The 23,513-nt window shown below is 43.7% G+C and overlaps 1 protein-coding gene across 6 annotated transcripts in view; it reads right to left on the reverse strand.

Moving 5' to 3' along the window:
- NME9 (NME/NM23 family member 9) overlaps positions 1-23,513 on the reverse strand; it is a 29,156-nt gene continuing 5,643 nt past the window's right edge. For 4 of the 6 annotated variants that reach the window (XM_023187896.2, XM_023187899.2, XM_031935072.1 and 1 more), the window contains 8 exons: positions 18,827-18,930; positions 17,510-17,581; positions 13,264-13,339; positions 5,204-5,286; positions 4,814-4,906; positions 3,683-3,837; positions 2,314-2,450; positions 1-499 (listed from right to left, as the gene is read on the reverse strand). In XM_023187896.2, coding sequence (XP_023043664.1) covers positions 435-499; positions 2,314-2,450; positions 3,683-3,837; positions 4,814-4,906; positions 5,204-5,286; positions 13,264-13,339; positions 17,510-17,581; positions 18,827-18,930 — 785 coding nt within the window. In that variant the 3' untranslated portion in view covers positions 1-434. Of the gene's footprint in view, positions 500-2,313; positions 2,451-3,682; positions 3,838-4,813; positions 4,907-5,203; positions 5,287-13,263; positions 13,340-14,809; positions 14,927-17,509; positions 17,582-18,826; positions 18,931-23,513 lie in introns of all 6 variants that reach the window. The other 2 variants (XM_023187895.2, XM_023187898.2) reach the window with 2 other exon arrangements.

Below are 23,513 nucleotides of genomic sequence, written 5' to 3' on the forward strand. Positions count from 1 at the left end.
TTTTTTTTTTTTATTGAGGTGGAGTCTCACTCTGTCACCCAGGCTGGAGTGCAGTGGCATGATCTCGGCTCACTGCAACCTTCACCTCCCGGGTTAAAGCGATTCCCATGCCTAAGCCACCCAAGTAGCTGGGATTACAGGCGCACGCCACCACGCCCGGCTAATTTTTTTGTATTTTTAGTAGGGACAGGGTTTCACCATGTAGGGCAGGCTGGTGTCGAACTCCTGACCTTAAGTGATCCACCTGCCTTGGCCTCCTAAAGTGCTGGAATTACAGGCGTGAGCCACTGCGCCCAGCCATATTATTTCCATTGTCTACAAAAGACAGCTAAACCAAAAAGTATTGGTACTCAAAAGAGTAAGTTCCGATTCTGGAGGTCCGTTTTGTGCAGTAGACCCCTGGTCACGTGCTCCGGAAGAGCAGCACAGCCATCTCAATCCACATCCTCGGGAAAGCAAAGCGCCTCAGTGGGCCCCTCTGTTTCTTCAGCCTCACCGCCTGTGGGATGACAGATGTTGGGTAGGACTCCTGAAACAGCCCTGTCCCAGACCTTCTGTCCCACCCACCATCCACAAAGAAATGGGAAGTTAAAGGCCAGAGCGGGAGGGCCAGCAAAGAAGTCCTGATATGTGTTAAGGACCAGGAATTAAACAGAATGGATAACATTGAGCATTTAATTCATGTCACATGCCAGACCAAGAGCTTTACATCCTGTCTTTCATCTTCACAACAGCTCTATGATGAAGATTTTTATTATGAAGTTACTTGTGGTTATGACGAGTCTATCATTATCTCCATTTAACAGATGAGGAAACTGAGGCCCAGAAAAGGTAAGTAACCTTTCGGAGGCTCTTCAGCTGGGGAATAGTGGAGCCAGAATTCAAACCCGGGATTGTCTGTCACCTTGACTCCTGCGTTTTTTTAGCAGGAATAGGGCTAAGTACAATGGAGGCATATGCTGCTCCCCAAAGCTGAGAAAGTGTGACACATCGGAATAAATGGGCAGAACACCACCCCAGCCAGGCTGCTTCAGTGTCCAAAGGAGGCTGTGCACTTATTCCCAGGATATGGTCCGCAGGTAACCCCTTTTCTCATTAACTGAGGCCAAAAAGTCAGTCTCATGATCTTCCAGCACGCCCAACAGCCCAGTGAGAACTTCCCAGCCATCTGCCCCAGACTTGGCTCTGAATTACAGCTATTTGCTTCCAATCACCACCCCCCATTCTCAAAAGCTTGAAGGTGCCCCACAACCCTGGACACATAAGGAAATGCATCATGGACTCTCTGAGGGCAGGTCCCAGAGGAAAGCTGGCCTGGAGTGTGTCAGTGGGTCTCTGATCCACACAGAGCCACACTTCCCAAGATTTCCTGGCTCCCCAACCTCTGGCATGCTCAACTTGTTCCTCAGCTGGCAGTGGGAATAATTCTGCTTCACAGGGCAGTGACAAGTCCACCTATTTTGACTTGGCTGCATTTCAGATCTTGAGACCATGAGCATATCAAACATTTAGGCAAATATATCGATTAAAACCCAAACATTTAGACACACATTGATTATTTCCATTTCAGATGTGAATGTGGCCTTCTCCCAAGAATCCAACCCTCACATCCTTTGGGTTTTCCCAAGGTAATCATCTCCCAGCCCCTTCCACTCATTTCATGCCCAAACCAGAGACATGTAATGCAACAGTTTCACTGGTTATAGGGTAGACTTAGTCACATGGGCTCCGGGCCCCTTGGGGCTCTCACCCAGATTTGGAGGTGGCGATGCCACCTGGCATGCCTTTCCCAGAGGCTGTGTGAATGCTTCCCATGAAGGGAAGGTCCTAAACAATGGTCATGAATTGAAATGTGGGGCTGAGGGAGATGAGGTCACAGCAGGCTCCAGGTTGAAGCCCCTTCCATATAGCTGCATTTCTCAGTGAGCCCTAGGGGCTTAACATGGAGTGTGTGGAGTATGTCTGGCCTCTGACTGACTTTGAAGTAGGCTTCCAGAAAGTTAATGAAAATTTCCCAATGGTTTCCACAGGGAAATGCAAATAAAGTACTTTTTGCACAAAAATATGACTCCAGAATAAGCAGCAAAAAATTTAATGAGGTATTAAAAAGCAACACTGTTACTCTATGAGGACACAAAACAGTTTAGTATTGATACTCAAGTTATATAATGACCTGTTGTTTTCAGAACAGGACTGTATTAGTGTGAAGACTTAGTTACCAAAAATTATCAATCCCCCACACACTCAAGCACATAGTCACAAATTCCTTGTATCTATGATTTAATAAAGATCAAATCTGCCTTGATGACTTACCCTGAGGGGCTTCTGTATCTTTGTCTGAAAATTTCAAACTGGGGAAGAGCAATGCCAGTTCTCTGTCAGCATCTTCTCTGTCCCGGCTTCCGTGGACGGCATTAAAGGGCATTTCTGTGCCGTACTGAGCTCGGAGACTGGGAACATTGGCAAAATGTAAAAGAAACAATTGTTTCATTTGAAAAGAAATGTTTTGCTTTCTGGCAACATGATCACCGGCTACCAATCAGCACCCTGCATTCCTGTGAAATTGATTTCTCTGCAGGAAATACCAAGAACAGCAGAGATGATAATAGTAGCTGGCATTTATTTGGTCATGGCAGTGTGCTGGGCACATAGTTGGGTACTTACACGATCCCATTGCATTTTCGCCACAGCTCTATGAGACAGACTGCTGTTACCCCCATTTTAAAGATGCCTGATTAATGGTGGAAGCGCAGGAGCTGCCATTTTGTCGATATTACTGCCAAAGGCTAGCACCATACCAAGTGCTTGATAAAGGTTTGCATAGTTATCCTTGCAATAACTTCGTAAGACAGTAATATTGCTATGATATCCTGTGTGTCAAGCACTACTCTCGGTGAGGTATATACATGCATGTATACACACTCGTGATGGATGCTTATATCCCCATTTTACAGTTGAGAGAACTCAGGCTAAGAAGAGACTTACAGTGACCTAAGATCTGAATCCTGAGCTGGCTTTCACTAGCCCAGCCTGCCTCATATATAAATGTTCCTGGTCCCCTACAGCTACAAAGTACAACTGCAGTTCCTTGGCCTCTCTAATTTCTTTCCTGTTGTCTGGGCCTGTCAGCTTCAAAGGCCAAGGTACAGTGGATTTGGATTGCTGGCGCCAGGCTAAATATTCCCATGTCCAAGGAGCAGGCCAAGGAAGCCCAGTGCAATGTGCAGAACAGGGTACTGAGACTCCTGAGGGCCTCAGGACACCCTGATGGGGAGTAGGTTTGGATGGCATTGAGACTACAGTGCAGATTCTCAGGCCCTGGCCCAGAGTCTCTAATAGGCTTGAATGGGGCCCTAGCATCTGTATTTTCCTGGGAGTACCCTCTGGAATCCTCTGGCTGCAAAGAGAAAACAGCGACTGAGGAATGAATCCAGAAGCAGCCTTCAGAAGAGGACAGAGCAGGAGAGGAGGCACCTCACAGGAGGCACCCAGTAAAGGCTGGGGACTGGACCAGAGGGGGAAGATGTCAGGGTCTCGCCAAATATATAAGAGAGAGGCTCCTGGCCATCAGAGAGTACTCTGTGTTACCCACGATTCTAGGCTGAACACTTTTTGAGTGGGACTCAGCTTCCTGGGATGCAGGTTTTAAGATAGATGAAAGGACCACAGCTGCTGACGTCACCTTTCAGGCTGCTCCCTCCTGGCCACATTGGGGTCACAGGGGCCCATGACGGTTCGCCAGCTAGTGACCACGTCTTCGAAGCCCTCAGTCCTAGTAAGGATCAGGACGTGGCTCGGTCCACTGCACATGTGATGTACCAGCTTCTCAAATGCCTCCTAGGCACAGGGAGGGAAAACAGTGACCCAGGGCAGGAGCTGCTAGGGCTTGCAGAGGATCAGCAAGCCCATCTCACCCACGGGATGAGAGAGAGTTAGTGAGCAGCCTTGCTACCAGCCAGCATGCCCGTGGCCACTCAGCCACTGCACCCTGTCTCTGCCTGGCCACCTCTGCCTGCTGTGGAGGATGTCAGGCATGGGTGGTAGTGATGACCAGCCACACTCAGAGCACTCAGAATGACAAGAGTTTTAAGTTGACTCATTTGGGAATAAATATGAGATGATTATATAAGTTAGGCAGAGACATTTAAAAGACCATATCTATGGAAATCTTATGATGCTGGATAACTAAGGGGTGAAATATAGTTGGTACTTTTTTTTTTTTTCATGCAATGCCTCACAACCCTTCCTCCTCAAGTAATAGTACTCTGGTTTTCCTTCGGGGAACAGCCCTTCTCCATTTAATTTGGTCCAAATTTGACTGACAACCATGATGCCTATTCCCCAACACACACACACACACACACACCCCTGACATGAGAGGAAGGGCTATGGCCCAAGCTAAGCCAAGAAGACTCCCAAGCAGGTGGGTCATCAGCAGAAGCAAATGGAAGGTGGTTAGATCTGAGTTATCCAATGGCAGTATCTAAAGTCACATGCTCGAGGCTTTGCTTCTGAGATCCCTCGCTTCCTTTTGTCTCCAAGCCCTTCTCATTAAACTCTCCCTTCAACTATGGGTTATCCTTCTAATAAATTCCTTAATTCATTTCTTAGAGTCAAAACCTTTTCTTTGCAACCAAAAAACTTTACCTGATACAGCCTATTGTCATTCTGAGAACAAATTCATGACCCACTTGCTGTTCCTATTTTGGTTCTTCATAATTTCTTCTGTCACAAACTAATATCAATCTACAAGCATAATGTTGGAGGAAGAGAAACAACAGCGTGTTGAACTGGTGGAAGTAGATGAGCTGACCTCTCCAGCTCTGTGTTGGTAGAAAAGTCGCATTTCTGCCTCTGTCATGGTTCTCTCTTCATTTGTTAGAATTTCAAACCCAGCTTCCTGAATCTGTAGAATATATATAAATATTCTGAAAGGGTAAATCAAGCCCAAATTCACATTGATTAATTTAGTTGCAAGGTAAAAAAATAAAGACAGGCAACATTAAAGGCTGTGGAGACACTGATCCCCACATTATCTGTCCCAATCAGATTTAACATTTTCATTTGCTTGAATGGAGTTTGAGCTACAATCCCTTAGAAGCCGTCTTCCTGCGCTAAGATATCACTGCCTGGTGCCCCATCCCTGTTTATCCACAAGAGAGGACACAAGGACAGTGGTGCACATAAGTGTTGTCTCTCTTACCTTCATGATAATCTCATCGGTCTTTCCGTGGGCCACTGCATCTGGTTTAATGATGGCCAAGGTACAGATCCTCTCTGATGAAACTAAGCCAAAAATGGTGCTGTCAGATGCTGATGTTTGAGGCTCTTGGGAGTCCATCCACAAAAAAACAATGCTACACAAGGCTCCATTGCACCAAGTGGTAGGCACAGGCTTGGGCTCTCAGGGTTCCCTCCCCTGGCCTTAGTTTTGCCCCTGCAAACCTGGACTCTGAGGGATGTACCAGTCTGACTCCAGACCTCAACCTCCCTCTTGCTGCAAGGAACAGAGACTCAGAGACTGGCTCAATGAACCTGTCTCTGACAGGGCAGGTGGCAGAGGAGGAACATGGGGGAAGGGATTGCTGAAAGACTGCTTGGGACCAGAAATCCAGAAACAATTGAGTTGGCCTCGGGAGTGGTAAGAAGAGGTATAGGAGAAAGTGAGAGGGGACCTGGAGCATGGGCAACACAGACCTGGCTGCCCTCATCCCTTCCTGTCACCCTCTCATGATTCCCACCCAGCCTCTACCTGCTGTCTGCCACATGCTCTCCTTTCACTCTACTGGCTCCTGTGCCTCTGCTGCTTTTTCCCTTTCCTGCTATGTAGCTAAAAATGGCTCCTCCAGGCCCTGAGTCTGCGTGATGTTCCGTGACTTCTCAGCTCCAGCACATACTACCAGATTGCAGTTTCAGTAATCTGTCTCCGTTCAAGTTCTCCTGAGAGAAGCCAGATTGCCCCACTCATTAGTCTGAGCCAAGGTACCAGCCCTAGCTCACTGGCTAGTCTGCTGATTGACTGCCCTTGAATGAGCATCCACCAGTCCAATTAGCTATGACAATGAAGGAGGTGCCACAAGATCAGAGTCCACTGCTGAGGCCCACAGGAGCTATAGGGAGGTCTGCGTCTAGTCCATGAGCCCACCTCCATTGTCCTCCTGCTTATATAAACTTGTCTTTGGTGAGTTATCTACACTCTCCACAGAATCATCATTCTCCCGTCACCTATTTTGTTTCTCAGCTTTTACATTGGTTGTGTTGAAATGAAACAAGACAATATCTACATTTAAAGAGGGCTTTCTGCTCTGAAAAATCTCAAAAACATGTATTGCAAAAAGTATAAATCATTTCAAGTAACAAATCTATTATTTCTTTCTGAGATTACTATTTCTAATATATCATGAATAGTTAGATTTTAAGAGACTTTTACAATACATTCCATTATAAACTGATTAATGAGATCACCTAAAGGTAGAGGAAGAAGAGAAGAGACCAAAACAGGGGCCTGGGGCGTTCTAGGTTAAAAGGACAGCACAAGAAAAGAAGCCAATGAAGGAGAAACTGAGGAGAGGCCAGAGACATAGAAGGAAAACAAGAAAAGTCATGACATCTCAGAAACCGGAAGAGAAGGTTTTGAGAAGGAAGATATTGTGAACATCATCTCATTCTGCAGAAAAATCCCATAAGATATGCACTGGAAACTACCTGTTGGTGCCACCAATGAGCACCATTTCAGGGAGTAGTGAGCGCAGAGGCCAGATTGCAATAGGTAGGGGCACGAATGGAAAGTGAAGGTGGCCTAGAGTGTGGACAAAGGAAGCTTGGCTGTGAATAAGAGGAAGACTAAGGGCAAGGGCAGTATCTTAGGTGGTTTTCTAGGTGGGAGAGACTTGATTTGGGAGGAAATCACGGAGGAAGGAAGAAAGAGGAGATAATACAATAGGGGAGTAACAGATGTCTCCTGCAGAATCACAATCACTGATTTTCTCTTCACCCTTGAAGTTTTCTTGCTGTCCTAAACTGTGCCTTCTCCCTTGTTAGAATCCAATTCAAACAATTCTTATTCTCCACACATGTAAAAACAGCCTTTCTATTTCAAGCAATAATTTAAAAAATCTTCCTCCTCTTATCAACACAGTTCCTGAGCCTAATTCTGGTTTTCCCTTGTGTCTCGGTTACCACCAAGAGACACCATCCCAGCAATAGCCTTCCTAACTCTTAGCTTTTCTTCATTCTGTCAGGCCAAGTTTTCTCTTATGAAAGGTTCAGGAAGTACTGTGATACCCAGGAGTGTAAAGTCTGCAAGTTAATATTTGGGGAAGATAGGAAAGAGGTTGTAGGGCTCTGGGAAGGAAAGGTTTTCTAATGTTTAAGAAAGAGGTGAAAAAAGAGGCTTGAGCTTTTTTAAAAAGTTCAAATAAGGACTAAGGAAATACCAGCATCATTGCTTTCAGTTATTGGTGTTGCTTCCCTCCATTTTATTACATGCAGCTTTTTTTTGATGCCTGGTAATTGCCATGAAAGTCACACCTGTTATATTTAAACATAATCAAAATGCTGTGTAATGGGCCCAAAATGCTGTTAAAGATCAGAAGAGAGATTTGACACAGTATGGTGACTGGAGACAAAATATTTTATGGTTAAGCTTCCCAGAATCATTCCAATTTATCTAGCAACAGGCTTCTCAATAAAAACTATATAGGCCAGGAGGCAGTGGAATGACATTTCCAAAATACTGAGAGAAAAAAAAAAAACGGTCATCCAAGGATACCATACCCAGCAAAGCTATCCCTCAAATATGAAGGCGGGCCAGGCGCAGTGGCCCAGCACCTTGGGAGGCTGAGGTGAGAAGATCACCTGATGTCAGGGGTTCAAGACCAGCCTGACCAACAGGGCAAAACCCTGTCTCTACTAAAAATACAAAAAAAAAAAAAAAAAAAAGCCAGCTGTGGCTAAAAGTGGCTCCTCCAGGCCCTGAGTCTGCATGATGTTCTGTGACTTCTCAGCTCCAGCACATACTACCAGATTGCAGTTTCAATAGTCTCTGTCTCCATTCAAGTTCTCTTGAGAGAAGCCAGATTGCCCCACTCATTAGTTTGAGCCAAGGTACCAGCCCTGTGTCTACTAAAAAAAAAAAAAAAAAAAAGCACGTCTGTAAACCCAGCTACTGGGGAGGCTGAGGCAGCAGGAGAATCACTTGAACCCAGGAGGCAGAGGTTGCAGTGAGCCAACATCATGCCGCTGCACTCCAGCCTGGGTGACACAGTGAAACTCCATCTCAAAAAGAAAAAAAGAAGAAGAAGAAGGAATGCCTAAGGAAATCTTTAATCTGAAAGAAAAAAATACTAATATGCAAAAAGAAGACATCTGAGATATAAAACCCACTGTTGGCCAGGCACAGTGGCTCACGCCTATAATCCCAGCATTTTGGGAGGCCAAGGCAGGTGGATCACTCTAGGAGTTCAAAACCAACCTGGCCAACATAGTGAAACCCCGTCTCTACTATAAATACAAAAATTACTAGCTGGGCATGGTGGCACATGCCTGTAATCCCAGTTACCCAGGAGGCTGAGGCATGAGAATCACCTGAGCCCAGGAGGCAGAGGTTGCAGTGAGCTGAAATCGCACCATTGCACTCCAGCCTGGGTGACAGAGTCAGAGTGAGCCAAGATCATGCCACTGCACTCCAGCTTGGGTGACAGAGCTAGACTTAGACTGTCTCAAAAAAAAAAAAAAAAAAAAAGCCAGGTGCAGTGACTCATGCCTGTAATCCCTGTCTCTACTAAAAATACAAAATTAGGTGTGGTGGTCCATGCCTGTAATCCCAGCTAACTGGGAGGCTGAGGCAGGAGAATCTCTTGAACCTGGGAGGCGGAGGTTGTGGTGAGCCAAGACTGTGCTAGCTTGGGCGACAAGAGTGAAACTCCATTTCAAACAGGAAAAAAAAAAAAAAAAAAAACCAAGACCCAACTATATGCTGCCTACAAAACTCACTTTACCTATAAAGACACATAGACGGAAAGTGAAGGCATGGAAAAAGATATTCATTGCAAGTGGAAATGAAAAGAGAGCAAGATAAACTATACTTAGATCAGAGAAGGTCACTGTATAATGATAAAGGGGTCAATTCATCAAGAGTAACAATTATCTACCCAACACCAGAACATCCAAGTATATAAAACAAATATTAATAGATCTAAAGGGAAAGATAGACTGCAATACAGTAATGCAATACTGCAATACATAGGGACTTCAACACCCTACTGTTAGTAATGGACAGATCATTCAGACAGAAGACAAACATCATAGTCAAACTGCACGCTAGACCAAACAGACCTAACTGATATTTACAGAAGATTTCACCCAAGTGCTACAGAAAAGACATTATTTTCATCAGCATGTGGAATATTCTCCAGAATAGAGCAAATTATAAGCCACAAAGCTAGTCACAACAAATTCAAAAAAGCGGAAATTGTATATATCTTTTCTGACCACAATAAAATAAAATTAGAAATCGATAAGAAGAGGAACCTCAGAAACTACACAAACACATGAAAATTAAACAACATAATCATGAACAACAAATGCATCAGATAAAAAATTATAAAGGACAATTTTTAATTTCTTGAAACAAATGAAAATGGAAATACACATCCAAAATCTATGGGATACAGTAAAAAGAGTAATATAGTAAAGGGGAAGGTTGTAGCAATAAATGCTTACATCAAAAAACATAGGAAGATTTCAAATAACCTAATGATGCACCCAAATGCACTAAAAAAGCAATAACAAACCAAACCCCCAATTAGTACTAGGAAGCAAACAATAAAGATCAGAGCAGAAATAAATGAAATTGAGCCTAAAAAATACAGAAGGTCAATGAAGCAAAAAGTTGATTTTTTGATAAGATAAAATCAATGAATCTTTAGCTAGACTAAGAAAAAGAGATGACCCAAATAAATAAAATCAGAAAGAAAATGGAGACATAACAACTGGAAACTACAGAAATACAAAGAATCATTAGACACTGTTATGAACAACTACACACCAACAAATCTGAAAACCTAGAAGAAATAGATAAATTCCTGGATACATGCAATCTACCAAGATTGAACCATGAAGAAATAGAAAACCTCAACAAACCAGTAACAACAAGATCACAACTGTAATAAAAAGTCTTCTGCCAAAGAAAATCTCAGGACCTGATGGCTTCAATTCTAAATTCTACCAAAAATTTAAAGAATAACTGATACCAATTCTACTCAAACTCTTCAAAAAATTTGAAGAGGAGGGAAAACTTCCAAACTCATTCTGTGAGGCCAGAATTGCCCTGATAGCAAAACCAGACAAGGACACAACAAAAATGAGAAAACTAGGCCAATATTCTTGATGGACATAAATGCAAAAGTCCTAAACAAAATACTAACAAACCAACTTCAACAACACATCAAAAAGATCATTCACTATGTGGGATTCATCCCAGGGATGTAAAAAGGGTTCATCATATGTAAAGCAATATATGTGGTTCATCAAATCATTAACAGAACCAAGAACAAAAACTGTATAATAATTCCAATAGATGCTGAAAAACCATTCAATAAAATTTGAATTCCCTTTATGATAAAAAAAAAACCTTCAAAACACTGGGAATAGAAGGAACACACCTCAGAACAATAAAATCCATGTATAACCCACAGCAAACATCATAGTGAATGGGGAAAATTTCAAAGCCTTCCCTCAAAGATCTTGAATAAGACAAGGATGGCTGCTTTTACCACGTTAATTCAAAGACCCCAGCAAAAAACTGTTAGAACTGATAAATGAAATCAGTAAAGTTGCAGGATACAAAAGCAACATACAAAAACCAGTAGCATATGTATATACCAACAGCAGACAATCTGAAAAAGAAACCAAGAAAGCAATCCCATTTACAATACCTACAAAGAATATAAAATATGTAGAATTGGATTTAACCAAAGATGCGAAAGCTCTCTACAAGGAAAACTATGATACACTGATGAAAGAAATTGAAGAGGACACGCACACACACAAATGGAAAGATATTCCATGCTGATGGATTGGAAGAATTAATATTGTTAAAACGTTAATAGTGCCCAAGGCAATTTACAGATTCAGTGCAATACCTATCGAAATACCAGTGACATTCTTCACAGAAATAGAAAATATAATCCTAAAATGTATATGGAACCACAGAAGACCCCAAATAACCAAAATCATACTGAGCAAAAATAACAAACCTGGAGGCATCACACGACCTGACTTCAAATTATACTACGAAGCTATAGTGATCAAAACAGCAAAATACTAGCATAAAAACAGACACATAGAATAGCGAACCCAGATGTAAATCCACACATTTATAGCCAGCTCATTTTCAACAAAGGTGCCAAGAACATACAATGGTGAAAGGACATTCTCTTCAATAAATGGTGGTGGTTAAACTGAATAACCATATGCAGAAGAATGAAACTACAGCCCTATTTCTCACCATATACAAACACAAAATCAAAATAGATTAAAGGCACAATTCTAAGACCTGATACTATGAAACTATCAGAAGAACATTGGAGAAATGTTCCAGGATATTGGTCTGAGCAAAGGTTATTTGTGTAAGACCTCAAAAGCATAGGCAACAAAAGCAAAGATAGATAAATGAGATCACATCAAGCAAAGAAGCTTCTGCAAAGCAAAGGAAACAATCAACAAAGTGAAGAGACAACCCACAGAGTGGGAGAAAATATTTGCAAACTATCCCTCCGACAAGGGATTAATAACCAGAATATATAAGGAGCTCAAACAACTCAAAAGCAAAAAGAAAGATAATCTGATTTTTAAATGGGCAAAAGATCTGAGTAGACATTTCTCCAAAAAAAGACATAAAAATGGCCAATGGGTATATGAAAAAGGTGCTCAGTATCAGTAATCATCGGGGAAATGCAAATCATAAAATCACAGTAAGATTTCATCTCACCCCAGTTAGAATGGGGACTATAAAAAAAAAAAAAAAAAGGAGGCTGGGTGCAGTGGCTCACGTCAGTAATCCCAGCACTTTGGGAGGCCAAGGCAGGTGGATCACCTGAAGTCAGGAGTTCGAAACCAGCCTGGCCAATGTGCTGAAACCCAGTCTCTACTAAAAATACAAAAATTAGCCAGGTGTAGTGGCGGGTGCCTGTAATCCCAGCTACTCAGGGAGGCTGAGGCACCACAATCGCTTGAACCTGGGAGGCAGTGGTTGTAGTGAGCCAAGATCGTGCCACTGCACTCCAGCCTGGGCGACAGAGGGAGACTCCATCTCAAAAAAAAAACAAAAAAAAAAAAAAAAAAAAGAGAATAATGAGGCGAGGATGTAGAGAAGGGGGAATGTTCATATACTGCTGGTATGAATGTAAATTAGCACAGCCACTATGGAAAACAGTATGGAGGTTCCTGAAAAAACAAAAATAGAACTACCAGATGATCCAACAATCCCACTACTATGTATATATGCAAAAGAGAGGAAATCAATATATTGAAGAGATATCTGCACTCCCATGTTTATTGCAGCAATATTCACAATAGCCAAAATATGCAATCGATTTAAGTGGCCATCAATGGATGAATAAAGAAAATGTGGTGTATATACACAAGGGAATATTGTTCATTAATTAAAAAGATTAAAATCCTGTCATTTGTGGCAACATGGATAGAACTGGAGATCATTATGTTAAGTGAAATAAGCCCCCAAGCAAAGAACAACAAATAGCACATATTCTTACTCATATGTGGAAACTTAAAAAAATGGATCTCGTGAAGGTAGAGAGTAGATTGGTGAGGCCAGGAAGTGGAGAGAGAGGGATGAAGAGAGGTTGATTAATAGGTACAATCTACAGATAGACAGAAGAAATCAGACCTGGTATTCAAGAGATCAGTAGGGTGACTATAGTTAACATTAATCTATTGTACATGTCAAAATAGCTAGAAGAAAATAATTTGGATATCCATAGCATAAAGAAAAGATAAATATTTAAGGTGATGGATATCCCAGTTACCCTGATTTAATTATATGTATGTATCAAATTATCTCATGTACTCTGAAAATATGCACATCTATTATATATCAATTTTTAAAAGAAAATTATGAACCATTAAAAAATCTTCTCAGAGTTCAGATTGCTCAATAAACTGAATACTCATCTATTTTAAACACACATCAAATCTGAGTCTGCTTTGCCTTTTTCCCTTGCTTATTGGTTCTGCACTCACCCATGTCCTCATCTTCACCATTGTTCTTTCCATGGGAAACACATTCATCTTCATCAGAAAGAGCCTCATCTTTAATCTAGTATAAATTGGTCATTAAAAGAAAGTAGTTAGCTAATTAACATTACCACTAACACCTTCAAAAACCTGTAGAGACTAAAAAAAGCAAAGCTCCAAAACACAGAGAAAAAAAATGTCAAAGTTACCAGTCTTGGAAACTTTGCAAGACCCTTTTTGGTGGCTGGGTGCTTGGTGTAGGGCTGACAGAATTAGAATACAAGAAAAGCCATGCTTATCTTAGGTTTTAGAGTCTGCCTCTTTTCATATGCATTAAGTAGAGATAGTTGATAAGAAGACAAAGAGTTGAAATGTAAGTAAATACTAAGAGATTGACTATGCAGTACAGAGAAGCAGTAAAGAGAGATAATATTCCCTTGGAGGAGGCACATGAAAATGTTAGCATTTGCAGTTTTCTTTCGGGAGGGAAAATGGCCAGGTTTCTTGGGAAAAATATGATTTGATTCTAATCCATTCCATAAAAATGGAGCTTTGCTGTTTGCAGTTTATTTTATTTATTTATTTATTTTATTTTATTTTATTTTATTTTTTTTGAGATGGAGTCTCGCTCTGTCGCCCAGGCTGGAGTGCAGTAGCGCGATCTCGGCTCACTGCAAGCTCCGCCTCCCGGGTTCACGCCATTCTCCTGCCTCAGCCTCCCGAGTAGCTGGGACTACAGGCGCCCGCCATCTCGCCCGGCTAGTTTTTTGTATTTTTTAGTAGAGACGGGGTTTCACCGTGTTAGCCAGGATGGTCTGGATCTCCTGACCTCGTGATCCACCCGTCTCGGCCTCCCGAAGTGCTGAGATCACAGGCTTGAGCCACCGCGCCCGGCCGCTATTTGCAATTTAATAAGAAAACTTGAACAATGAACATGGAATGGTGTGGAGTCACATTTGCCAGATGCTCAAAGCACCAGGAAATACCTCTCTACCTATGGTATGTTGATTTTCAAAGGCAGTCAATTATTTGAAGAACTGGCAGTCAATGTTATCATGGAAATAATTTATCAAAATCACAAGCTATGCTGATTCTATTTCTCAGGTTAATGACAGACCTTAATTTCTAAGTTAAAGAAATGAGCCCTCTGAGTTCACAAGTAAAATCTTCAGGAATATGAGCCAATGGGTCACTAGAAGAGATTTCACCTCAAGGCTGAGAGGAGCCCAGGATAGCTGACTTCTCCTACCCATCACTCCATTCTGTAACTTGATTTTCATTTCTGAATTCATTGTTAAGAGTTGAAGTGGGAGATGAAAGGGAAATTGATAAAATAAAGTGCTCTGGATGAAAGAGATGGCTTTTATAAGAAGGTTTCAAAATGCACACATAACACCAGGGCACAGTGCTTGAGGTACAGACCCAGGTGAAACTTTTATGAAGCTGTCCACCAACGGCTCCAGGACAGTCAGGTAAGGGGGATGGGGACTGCTGATCTCGCCCTACTAGTGCACTTGTGAGTTAGCTGCTTATAGAAGTGACCTCCAGTTACCACTTTCCGTTCTCTGCTTTCAGCCAGCACTTTCTTTTCGGCCTCCAGCTGGTCTAGGATGGTTTTCTGCAGCAGTGGGGCATTTGCTCCTCTAACCACAGCCACCAGTTCTCCTCCCTAGAATATGTTACAAACAGCATGTAATACTCTTGGCAAATATTAATCTCTTTCAAGAGCTGGCGAGAGTGTCTAGGAGTGTGCCCAAGATCAAGGTCCCTCAACCCCAGGATCATAGCAATGTGCTCACTTTGATCCCTCAAACCCAGGATCATAGCAATGTGCTCACTTTGATCCCTCAACCCCAGGATCATAGCAATGTGCTCACTTCTGCTGCCCTCCCTTGGCCAGGACGCTCTCAGGTCTGCTTCTAGGATTTTTGCTTGTTTGTTTGTTTGTTTGAGATGGAGTCTCGCTCTGTCGCCCAGGCTGGGGTGCAGTGGCGTGATCTTGACTCACTGCAAGCTCCGCCTCTCGGGCTCACGCCATTCTCCTGCCTCAGCTTCCCAAATAGCTGGGACTACAGGCGCCCGCCACCATGCCCAGCTAATTTTTTTGTATTTTTAGCAGAGACGGGGTTTCACCGTATTAGCCAGGATGGTCTTGATCTCCTGACCTCGTGATGCGCCCATCTTGGCCTCCCAAAGTGCTGGGATTACAGGCGTGAGCCACCGCGCCCAGCCAGTCTGCTCCTAGTTTTAAATGATTTCTCTTTTTCTGATCTCTACCTTCTAGGCCATGCCACTCCTTTCAAAGCTTCCTTCAGGGTAACCAGCAGTTCATTAAGGGAGGAACAGTACATAGTAAGTTATGAGTGACTAAGTGTGGCTTACACGTGACTTACTCATTCAACAAATATTATTGAGCACTTACTATACCAAGCACCAAGGCAGAGGCAAAGAATATAAACATTAAACATGAAAAAACATAGCTGCAGCCTTCATGAATGGGGACTAGAGTGGGGAGAGGGATGACTGGCCATGCCGAAGAAACAATTACGATACTATAATTGCTGTAAGTAATACGGAAATTTATAAGGTGCTTGGAACTTGGGGCAAGAATTGCCAGCATCATCTGAGATGGTCAGGGAAGGCTTCCCAGTCGAGGTGGTATTTGGGATGAACCTGAGTTTCTGCTTTAACTCTTTCAAAAGTCTGTTTGTTTGTTTGTTTGTTTGTTTGTTTGTTTGTTTGATGGAGTTTCACTCTTGTTGCCCAGACTGGAGTTCAATGGCATGATCTCGGCTGACTGTAACCTCTGCCTCCTGGGTTCAAGTGATTCTCCTGCCTCAGCCTCCTAAGTAGCTGGGATTACAGGCACCCGCCACCAGGCCTGGCTAATTTTTGTATTTTTAGCAGAGATGGTGTTTCACCATGTTGGCCAGGCTGATCTCAAACTCCTGACCTCAGGTGATCTGCCTGCCTCGGCCTCCCAAAGTGCTGGGATTACAGGTGTGAGCCACCGCGCCTGGCCAAAAGTCTCTATGTTTGTACTCACAAAGAAATGAATCTGGAGAGGGAGAAGTTCACATAGAGTGGGTCCTCCTTCCATTTCCATCCCATCCCTTAGTGGACCACCATGGGGTTGAAGATTGTGGCCCATGTTCCCATACAGCCAAGTAAGATTTATGCTTTAATTGCTCTGGGCTCAGGCAATTAAGCCATTGTGGTCCATTTCTGCAGCTGAGCTCTGATGTCAAGTGTGTCTGGGGCATGCTCATCTCCGAGCTCCTCCCTGCTTCTCCCTCTTTTCCTCCCAATCATGTTAGCTCATGTAAGTTCAGTCTCCCTACTAAAATCCAAAGCTCAAATAATGTTTCATCATAAGTTTCCAATTTATAATACTTGCAGTGCTGAGGCCAGGAGGCTGAAGTTTTCAAAACTGAACAACCCTAGCCTGGTGTTTGGAGACCTGGTTGAGTAGATCCTGGTATTCCTGACTCTACAATGAGGGGGCTGGTCTGAGTGAGGAGGTATATCGATCCGTTGCCATCAGAGCCTGGCAGGTGGCCTAAACCTGGGAAGCCAAGTGTGAAACAATGGGCCCTTAGGGGCATGCAGCTGGACCATGGATGTCACACCCAAGGACATCCAAATTATATTTTCAAAACACTGGGCCACTTGACTTTCCTCAAAAGTCCCTCTCATTTCTGACTTTCTGTAAACATATCTTCACATTTTATGATCAAATAGGGTGAATGAAGAGCTTGTTTGCCCCATAAAGGAGTATCTGCTTTTACCAAAAAGTCCCCTTTATGGAGCAAAGGATAGAAATCTTGAAACCCTGTGCTCTGAGAGTGAAGCCTCAAGTCTAGAGTATTCATGAGCCAAAAAGGAGCATGTACGTTTGAGTGACTGGTACTCTCTCCCCGTGTACACCAAGCCAGGAAGGCTGCCCCAGCACAGTGACCACCAGGGTGTTGTGTCATCCACCTCCTTGGGCGCAGGGCCCTCAGGTCGTCATCCTAGTCAACAGCTTGTATCACCACTTCAACTTGGGGGTGGGGGTATCTGTATGTAGCCAACATCATAAAAAAAGACTAGGAGGCATCAGAGAAAACAGCATCACTTGTTTGAATCTGTGAGGCCTCTTGGTGGTTCCCATTAATTCTCCCAAAGATAATTAATGTTAGTGAGATGCTTCTATTTTGAACTCTAATTATGTGCAATTGTCAAATAGTTCTGGTTCTGAAAATGTACTTACTGCATAAAACAGAAAGGTTGGCTCGCACTTCCCTCGGTACTTTTCAAGGACATCAAGACGATCTGCCTCTGCCTAAAGAAAACCACTATCAGCAGCTACCCTGGGTGCAGGGGGTGCAGGGCCCGACTGATCGGTGGGAAACCACACAGGGAACTGAACACCCCCAGGACTGACTTCCCCAGTTGGAGCCCCGATTTGCTCTCATGCTGTTCCTGCTAATCAGAGCTGTCCTATAAAATTGCAGACATGTACTCTCTTGAAGAATCAAATGAGGAGGAAGCAAGAGTATCTCCTGCCCCACCCAGCTACTGTACCAGTCCAAGGGAGCGCTACTGGCTAATGTCCTTCTGCAGCCATGACTGACAACCGAGATGAAGGTCCTCAGGCACCGACTTCATTGTCTGAGAAACCTGCTGCACATGGGCATAAGAGATCCCCCACACAAGCCCTTCTACAGCACACTCCCTATGGAAGCACCAAGACTGACTGCCAAAGGAGGAACTGCAAAGTCCTTGAAGTCCAACTTCTTGAGTGATTAGTGTAAGTCATATTTTCTCCTGTCTTCACTGCCTATGAACCTCAAACCCATGCAGCATATCAACAGTGTCTGTTGAATACTTATCTGGAATGTATTCCCATTTCCATACATTCATCCAAATAAATATTTGCTGTAAGTTCCCCTTTATGGAGCAGAGGATGGAAATCTGAAAGTGACATTTCAGTCAACAGTGTTCACGAGCCAAGGAGATGCGGCTGGGGTGGTGGCTCACACCTGTACTCCCAACACTTTGGGATGCTGTGGTGGGAGGATTGCTTGAGCCCGGGAGTTCTAGACCAGCCTGGGCAATATAGTGAGACCTTGCCTCTACAAAAAGTTAAAAAATTAGTGAAGCATGGTGGCATGTGCCTATATAGTCCCAGCTAGTTGGGAAGCTGAGGTGGGAGGATCATTTGAGGCTGGGAGGCAAAGGCTGCAGTGGGCCGTGATCCCACCACTGCACTCCAGCCTGGTTGACAGGAGAAAGAAAAAAGAAGAGGGAGAATATGCATTTGAGTGACATATATTTCTTCTCTTCATATAGCACCAAGAACTGCTCAAGCCAAGAGCGATATAGGGAGGTGGGGTGGGTTGGGGAATAGGAGCCTTCATAGCTAGAGAAGTTAGAAAGTATCATGACAGTATCAACAGAAAGTCCACACTGATTCCTTTTTAATGATCTGAGAAAGGCCACTCTCACACTTCTCCTTCCTGACTCTTTTAAATTTTTAAATTCTTTTTACAATATTGTATGACTGTTGGATGAGAGAGAATCTTACTAATGCAAAGTGCAGAAGGTCCAGGCCGACCTCGATCCTCATCTTCTGGAAGAGGCTCACCACAGGTTTGCAGGGGCCACACCAGCCTTGATAGACATCAACAACTGTGTGGAACCAAGAAGCAGGAACATTCAGTAGACACCAGCGCCCACCACACCAGGCAAAATTTATACCTGTACCTTCTAACCCCCCTCAAATGGACATTCATTTGCAGGGATATCTAATGGTGAAAGGGATTTACTATCCCATGAGATTGTAAGCAAGTACGGAAACACAGCTAGCCCTCATTCTTATGGACTTGGTATACTGAATTCTAAATACAGTATAAGTAGAGCAGAAAATAATTTTCTTAACATGGCTCCTTTATCTTAAGGGTTCTTCAGGCTACATTCAGGGTTAGGCCTAACACAGCGTGGCCCTCAGTGATACTGGAATTAGACCGAAAACGTCTATTCTAAAAAGGAGAGGGCACTCACTGTAGGTGACCCAGCAGCACACAATTGACTTTTATGTAATTCCTTTTTAATGATCTGAGAAAGTAATAATAAACACAGGTTTGACCTTTTCTTCTGATGAATTAAAAGCCACTTTCTTTGGGTGGAGCAGAGTTTTATTTACTTTAGAAAAATCAACATTTTTCTCCCAGAAAGTGAGCCTGATAGACAGCTAGAGAGAAACTTGGATACCTTTTTCTTCTTTAGTCCCAATCTATAGCACATGTCAGGGCTGGATGTAGAGGAACCCTCTCATCTGAGTGTTGTGAACCACATGATCTACAGGAAGCTAAGCAAACCAAGCCAACTCCCTTCTACTGGATTTGTGCAGGACCTGCCCCACATGACCATGAAGCGGCAGCAAGGGCTAGATGGTGACATACCAGTGGCCGTATTTTAGAGGATGGATATCTGCCAAAAGGCTTCAACACTCCCAGAGTTCATGCCTGTTCTACACAGGTGAGGATTTCGGTTCAACTGCTAGAGTAGCATAGTCACAGGGAGATAGTGTCAAAATTGCTAATAATTGATTAACTCTGTCAATTTTAATAGCATGCAATTTGTGATTTTACTTATCGCAGATTCACATTTCAAAATTTTCCCATCAAGTGAGAACTATTAATATAATACAATATAAATTGTCATGACTAAAGTTAGTATAGAGACTGGTGGCACTGTACTAACACTGTTCTGTACTAACCAGGGAAGGAAGGCTTCCCATGAAGAAGTGACTTGCAGTGGGCATTGTAGAGAGCCCAGGCTTGGATGGGCAGAGAGGGAGACTGTGGTGCAAAGGATGGGCAGCCAGGCATAGGTGGCAGACTCAGGGACCCCTGGGCAGCCTGCTGGACCAGACCTGCCTGAGGTGGTGTGGTAGAAAGTGGTGGCAGGGATCACTGGAGGAATCTGGAATGTGGGGCTTGAGGAGCTCTATCCTGAATCACTAGGCAACAAGGATTTACAGTAAGTATTAGAGAGAAGAGGGAGCTAATGTCTTGGACTTGCCTGCATCCAGAATTGTAATAAATAAATTTCTGTTCTTTATATACTATCTATCTGTAGTGTCCTGTTACAGTAGCATAAACAGACTAAGCCATTCTGCTTTAGCTGCAAGAGGGCAGGTGCACTTTGCTTTTCTCTAAAAAGCCCAGTGAGATGGATATCATTATTGCACTATCGAGATGAGGAAACTGAAGTTCAAAGAGGTGAAGTCATGGACCTAAGGTAAGAAAGCAAATTCTCAAGCAGTATAGCTTAGTCCATTTATGCTGCTGTAACAGGACACTACAGACTGAGGCAGTTTATAATGAACAGAAACTTATTTCTCATAGTTCTGGAGGCTGGCAAGTCCAAGATCAAAGTGCCAGCAGGTTTGGTTGTCAGGTAAGGGCTGCATCCCTCTGGAGGAGAATTATGCTGTGTCCTCACATGACGGAAGTCAAGGGCAAGAGGAATAAACTCCTGCCATCAAGCCCTTTTATAAGGGCACTTAATGTCACTCATGAAGGGCACTACTCCCCTTTTAAAGGCCCCACCTCTTAAAACCATTATTTTTGCCATTCAGTTTCAACACCTGAATTTTGAAGGGGGACACATTTAAACCACAGTACAGCAGACTCAAGTTTTAAATCCTGTGTTGCCTGATGCCATAGCTCTTTCAACTGCTCCAGGGAAGAAGCAAGATGCATAAATTCAGCAGTGTTCATTGGTTCAGCCAAGTAGCACAATTTTGCAGAATGTGAGAACCCAAGTTGGGTATAGCAGGAATGAGGAAGCCAGACACATGGGTGGCAGAGGGGATAGAATGAAAAGAAGGTAGGCAGAATACTGGGATGAAAATGAAGACGGTGTGAAAAGGACTTCACCTTTGAGCCTGGCAGAGAAACAGAACTAGCGAGGGGTGGGGAGAGATTGTTGGAGGGGAAAGGAGAACAAACTCAACTCTAAACAGGCTGGGTTTTCAGTACCAACCAGAAAATCTAAGACAAGTGATCACAAAGGCAACCAGATATCCAAGCAGGAGAGTGGGATTTGGGTTCCACAGCATCCAGGTAGAGGATAAAGTTCTGGGCTTTCCTGAAGACAAGAGTTTCACAATTGACAGATTTTAATTTATTTTTTTATTTCAGCCTACTACAGGTATGTGGATGATGGCCAAAAGGGCATTTGGGACAAGCCAGGAAAATGTCCCTAAAGACTTAGAGGGCCCTGTACACAGGCCCACTGAAAAGGGCAGGTTTAAATCCCAAAGGAAAAAAGCTGGGGCTCAACTCTCTGTGCTGTATTTGTATTGATAGTGCACCTGCCATTGCTACTAGCTTCTCCCTCCCTCTTGGACGCCCTGGCTCTGTGAGGAGTGGTGGGCACAAAGGCACCTTCACAAAGTTATGGAGGAAGTGGGGATGGGGGGTAGGGGGTAGGAAGGAACAGAGAGGAAGTGTTTGATTTGACTCTGAGTGAGAGGAAGCAAAACAGAGAAGCCACATGGAAGGAATGGCAGAGACAAGAAAAAGGTGTGTCTGTGTGTGTGTGCATGTGTGTGTGTGTGTATGTGTGTGTCTGTGCATGCATGTGTAGGCCTGAAGGGACTTTGGCATGTTGAAAGCAGGTGAAAATGAGCCAGCAGAAGGCAAGGTTTCCAAGATGCTGTTGGTTTACTTTGGAAGCAAATTTCTGCTGGCTGGAGAGAGAAAAACACATATCTATGTATTTTTATGCTCCATATCTATATATTCCTCTAGACTGCCTGATGAGAAGGAGCAAAGAGGAGGTCCTGCTACCTTCAGTCAACAGAGGCCCTTGAACCACTTAGACCAGGCTTGGCAGAGGGTCAGTGCTCACTGGATGTTAGCTACTATCACACAGGGTGCTTAGCAAGGTGGCTGGCACACGATACATTCTCAAAAAATTAAGGAAGGGTGGTTTTTTCATGGTTGTTAAAGAAATGGAAATAATGATTTGTTTCACCTGGAGTCATGTTCCAGTTGCCCAGACAAGACACATGGACAAATGGTTAAGCCTTGGCACCATCAAAAAGACTTTATAATCCCTCAAACAGTAGAGTGTTTGAGGGATTATACTCACACCCACACAACTGGATCAGCATTTATCTAGTACCTACTCAGCCTCAGTCCCAGGCAAGTCTACTACAGATGTGAGATTAAAAAGCCAATGCTGGCCAGGCGTGGTGGCTCACACCTTAATCCCAGCACTTTGGGAGGCCGGGGTGGGCAGATCATTTGAGGTCAGGAGTTTGAGATCAGCCTGGCCAAGACGGTGAAACCCCGTCTCTACTGAAAATATAAAAATTAGCTGGGTGTGAGAGAATGTGCCTGTAATCCCATCTACTTGGGAGGCTGAGGCAGAAGAATCACTTGAACCCCAGAGACGGAGGTTGCAGTGAGCCAAGATTGCACCACTGCACTTCAGCCTGGGTGACTCAGTCTCAAAAAAAGAAAGAAAAAGCCAATGCCGTTGTGTTTAGAGTCTAGGAGAAAAGCCATGATGGTCTTTCCCTACAGGGGCCACAGCAAGTGGGGTGTGTGCTGGAGGGATTGAGACAGAGACTCACCCCAAGTGCCCTAGGAGCTCCCAGGAGGGACGTGACCACACAGAGGTTCCAGAAGGATTTCATACGAGGAAGCTAATTTTGCACTGGGTCGGGGAATAAGAAAGATTTCTACAGTTGGTGATGGGCCATGATATCCTATCTGGCTTGAATGGGCTTAAATGCTGACGTCATTTGGTAATGGGCAAGCTAGGATCAGATACAAGCACACTGAGCAGGTATATTCACAGAAGAATTGAGCAGGCACACAGAGAGTAACAGAGCACAGAGATATCTGCAGTGAATGAGAACGAGAAGTAAAGAGTGGGTGACAGCAGGTGGTAGGCAGCCTCTCAGATGTCTCTAATGATCCCCACCTCCTGGTCCTCATGTACTTGTGTAATCCCCTGCCCTGGAGTGTGGGCTGGACCTAGTGACCAGCTTCTAATGAGCAGAGTATGGCAAAAGCAATGGGATATCACTTTCAAGATTAGGCTAACAAAAGGCTGTGACTTCCAACTTGTGCCCTCTCTTAGAGCTCTGTCCTGGGGGAAGCAAGTTACCAGGTTGAGTAGCCTCATGGAGAAACCAATGGCAAGAAGTTAATGTCTCTGGCCAACAGCCAGTGAGGACTTGAATCCTTCCT

Source organism: Piliocolobus tephrosceles, chromosome 2, assembly GCF_002776525.5.
Source record: "Piliocolobus tephrosceles isolate RC106 chromosome 2, ASM277652v3, whole genome shotgun sequence".
Classification (NCBI taxonomy): Eukaryota; Metazoa; Chordata; class Mammalia; order Primates; family Cercopithecidae; genus Piliocolobus; species Piliocolobus tephrosceles.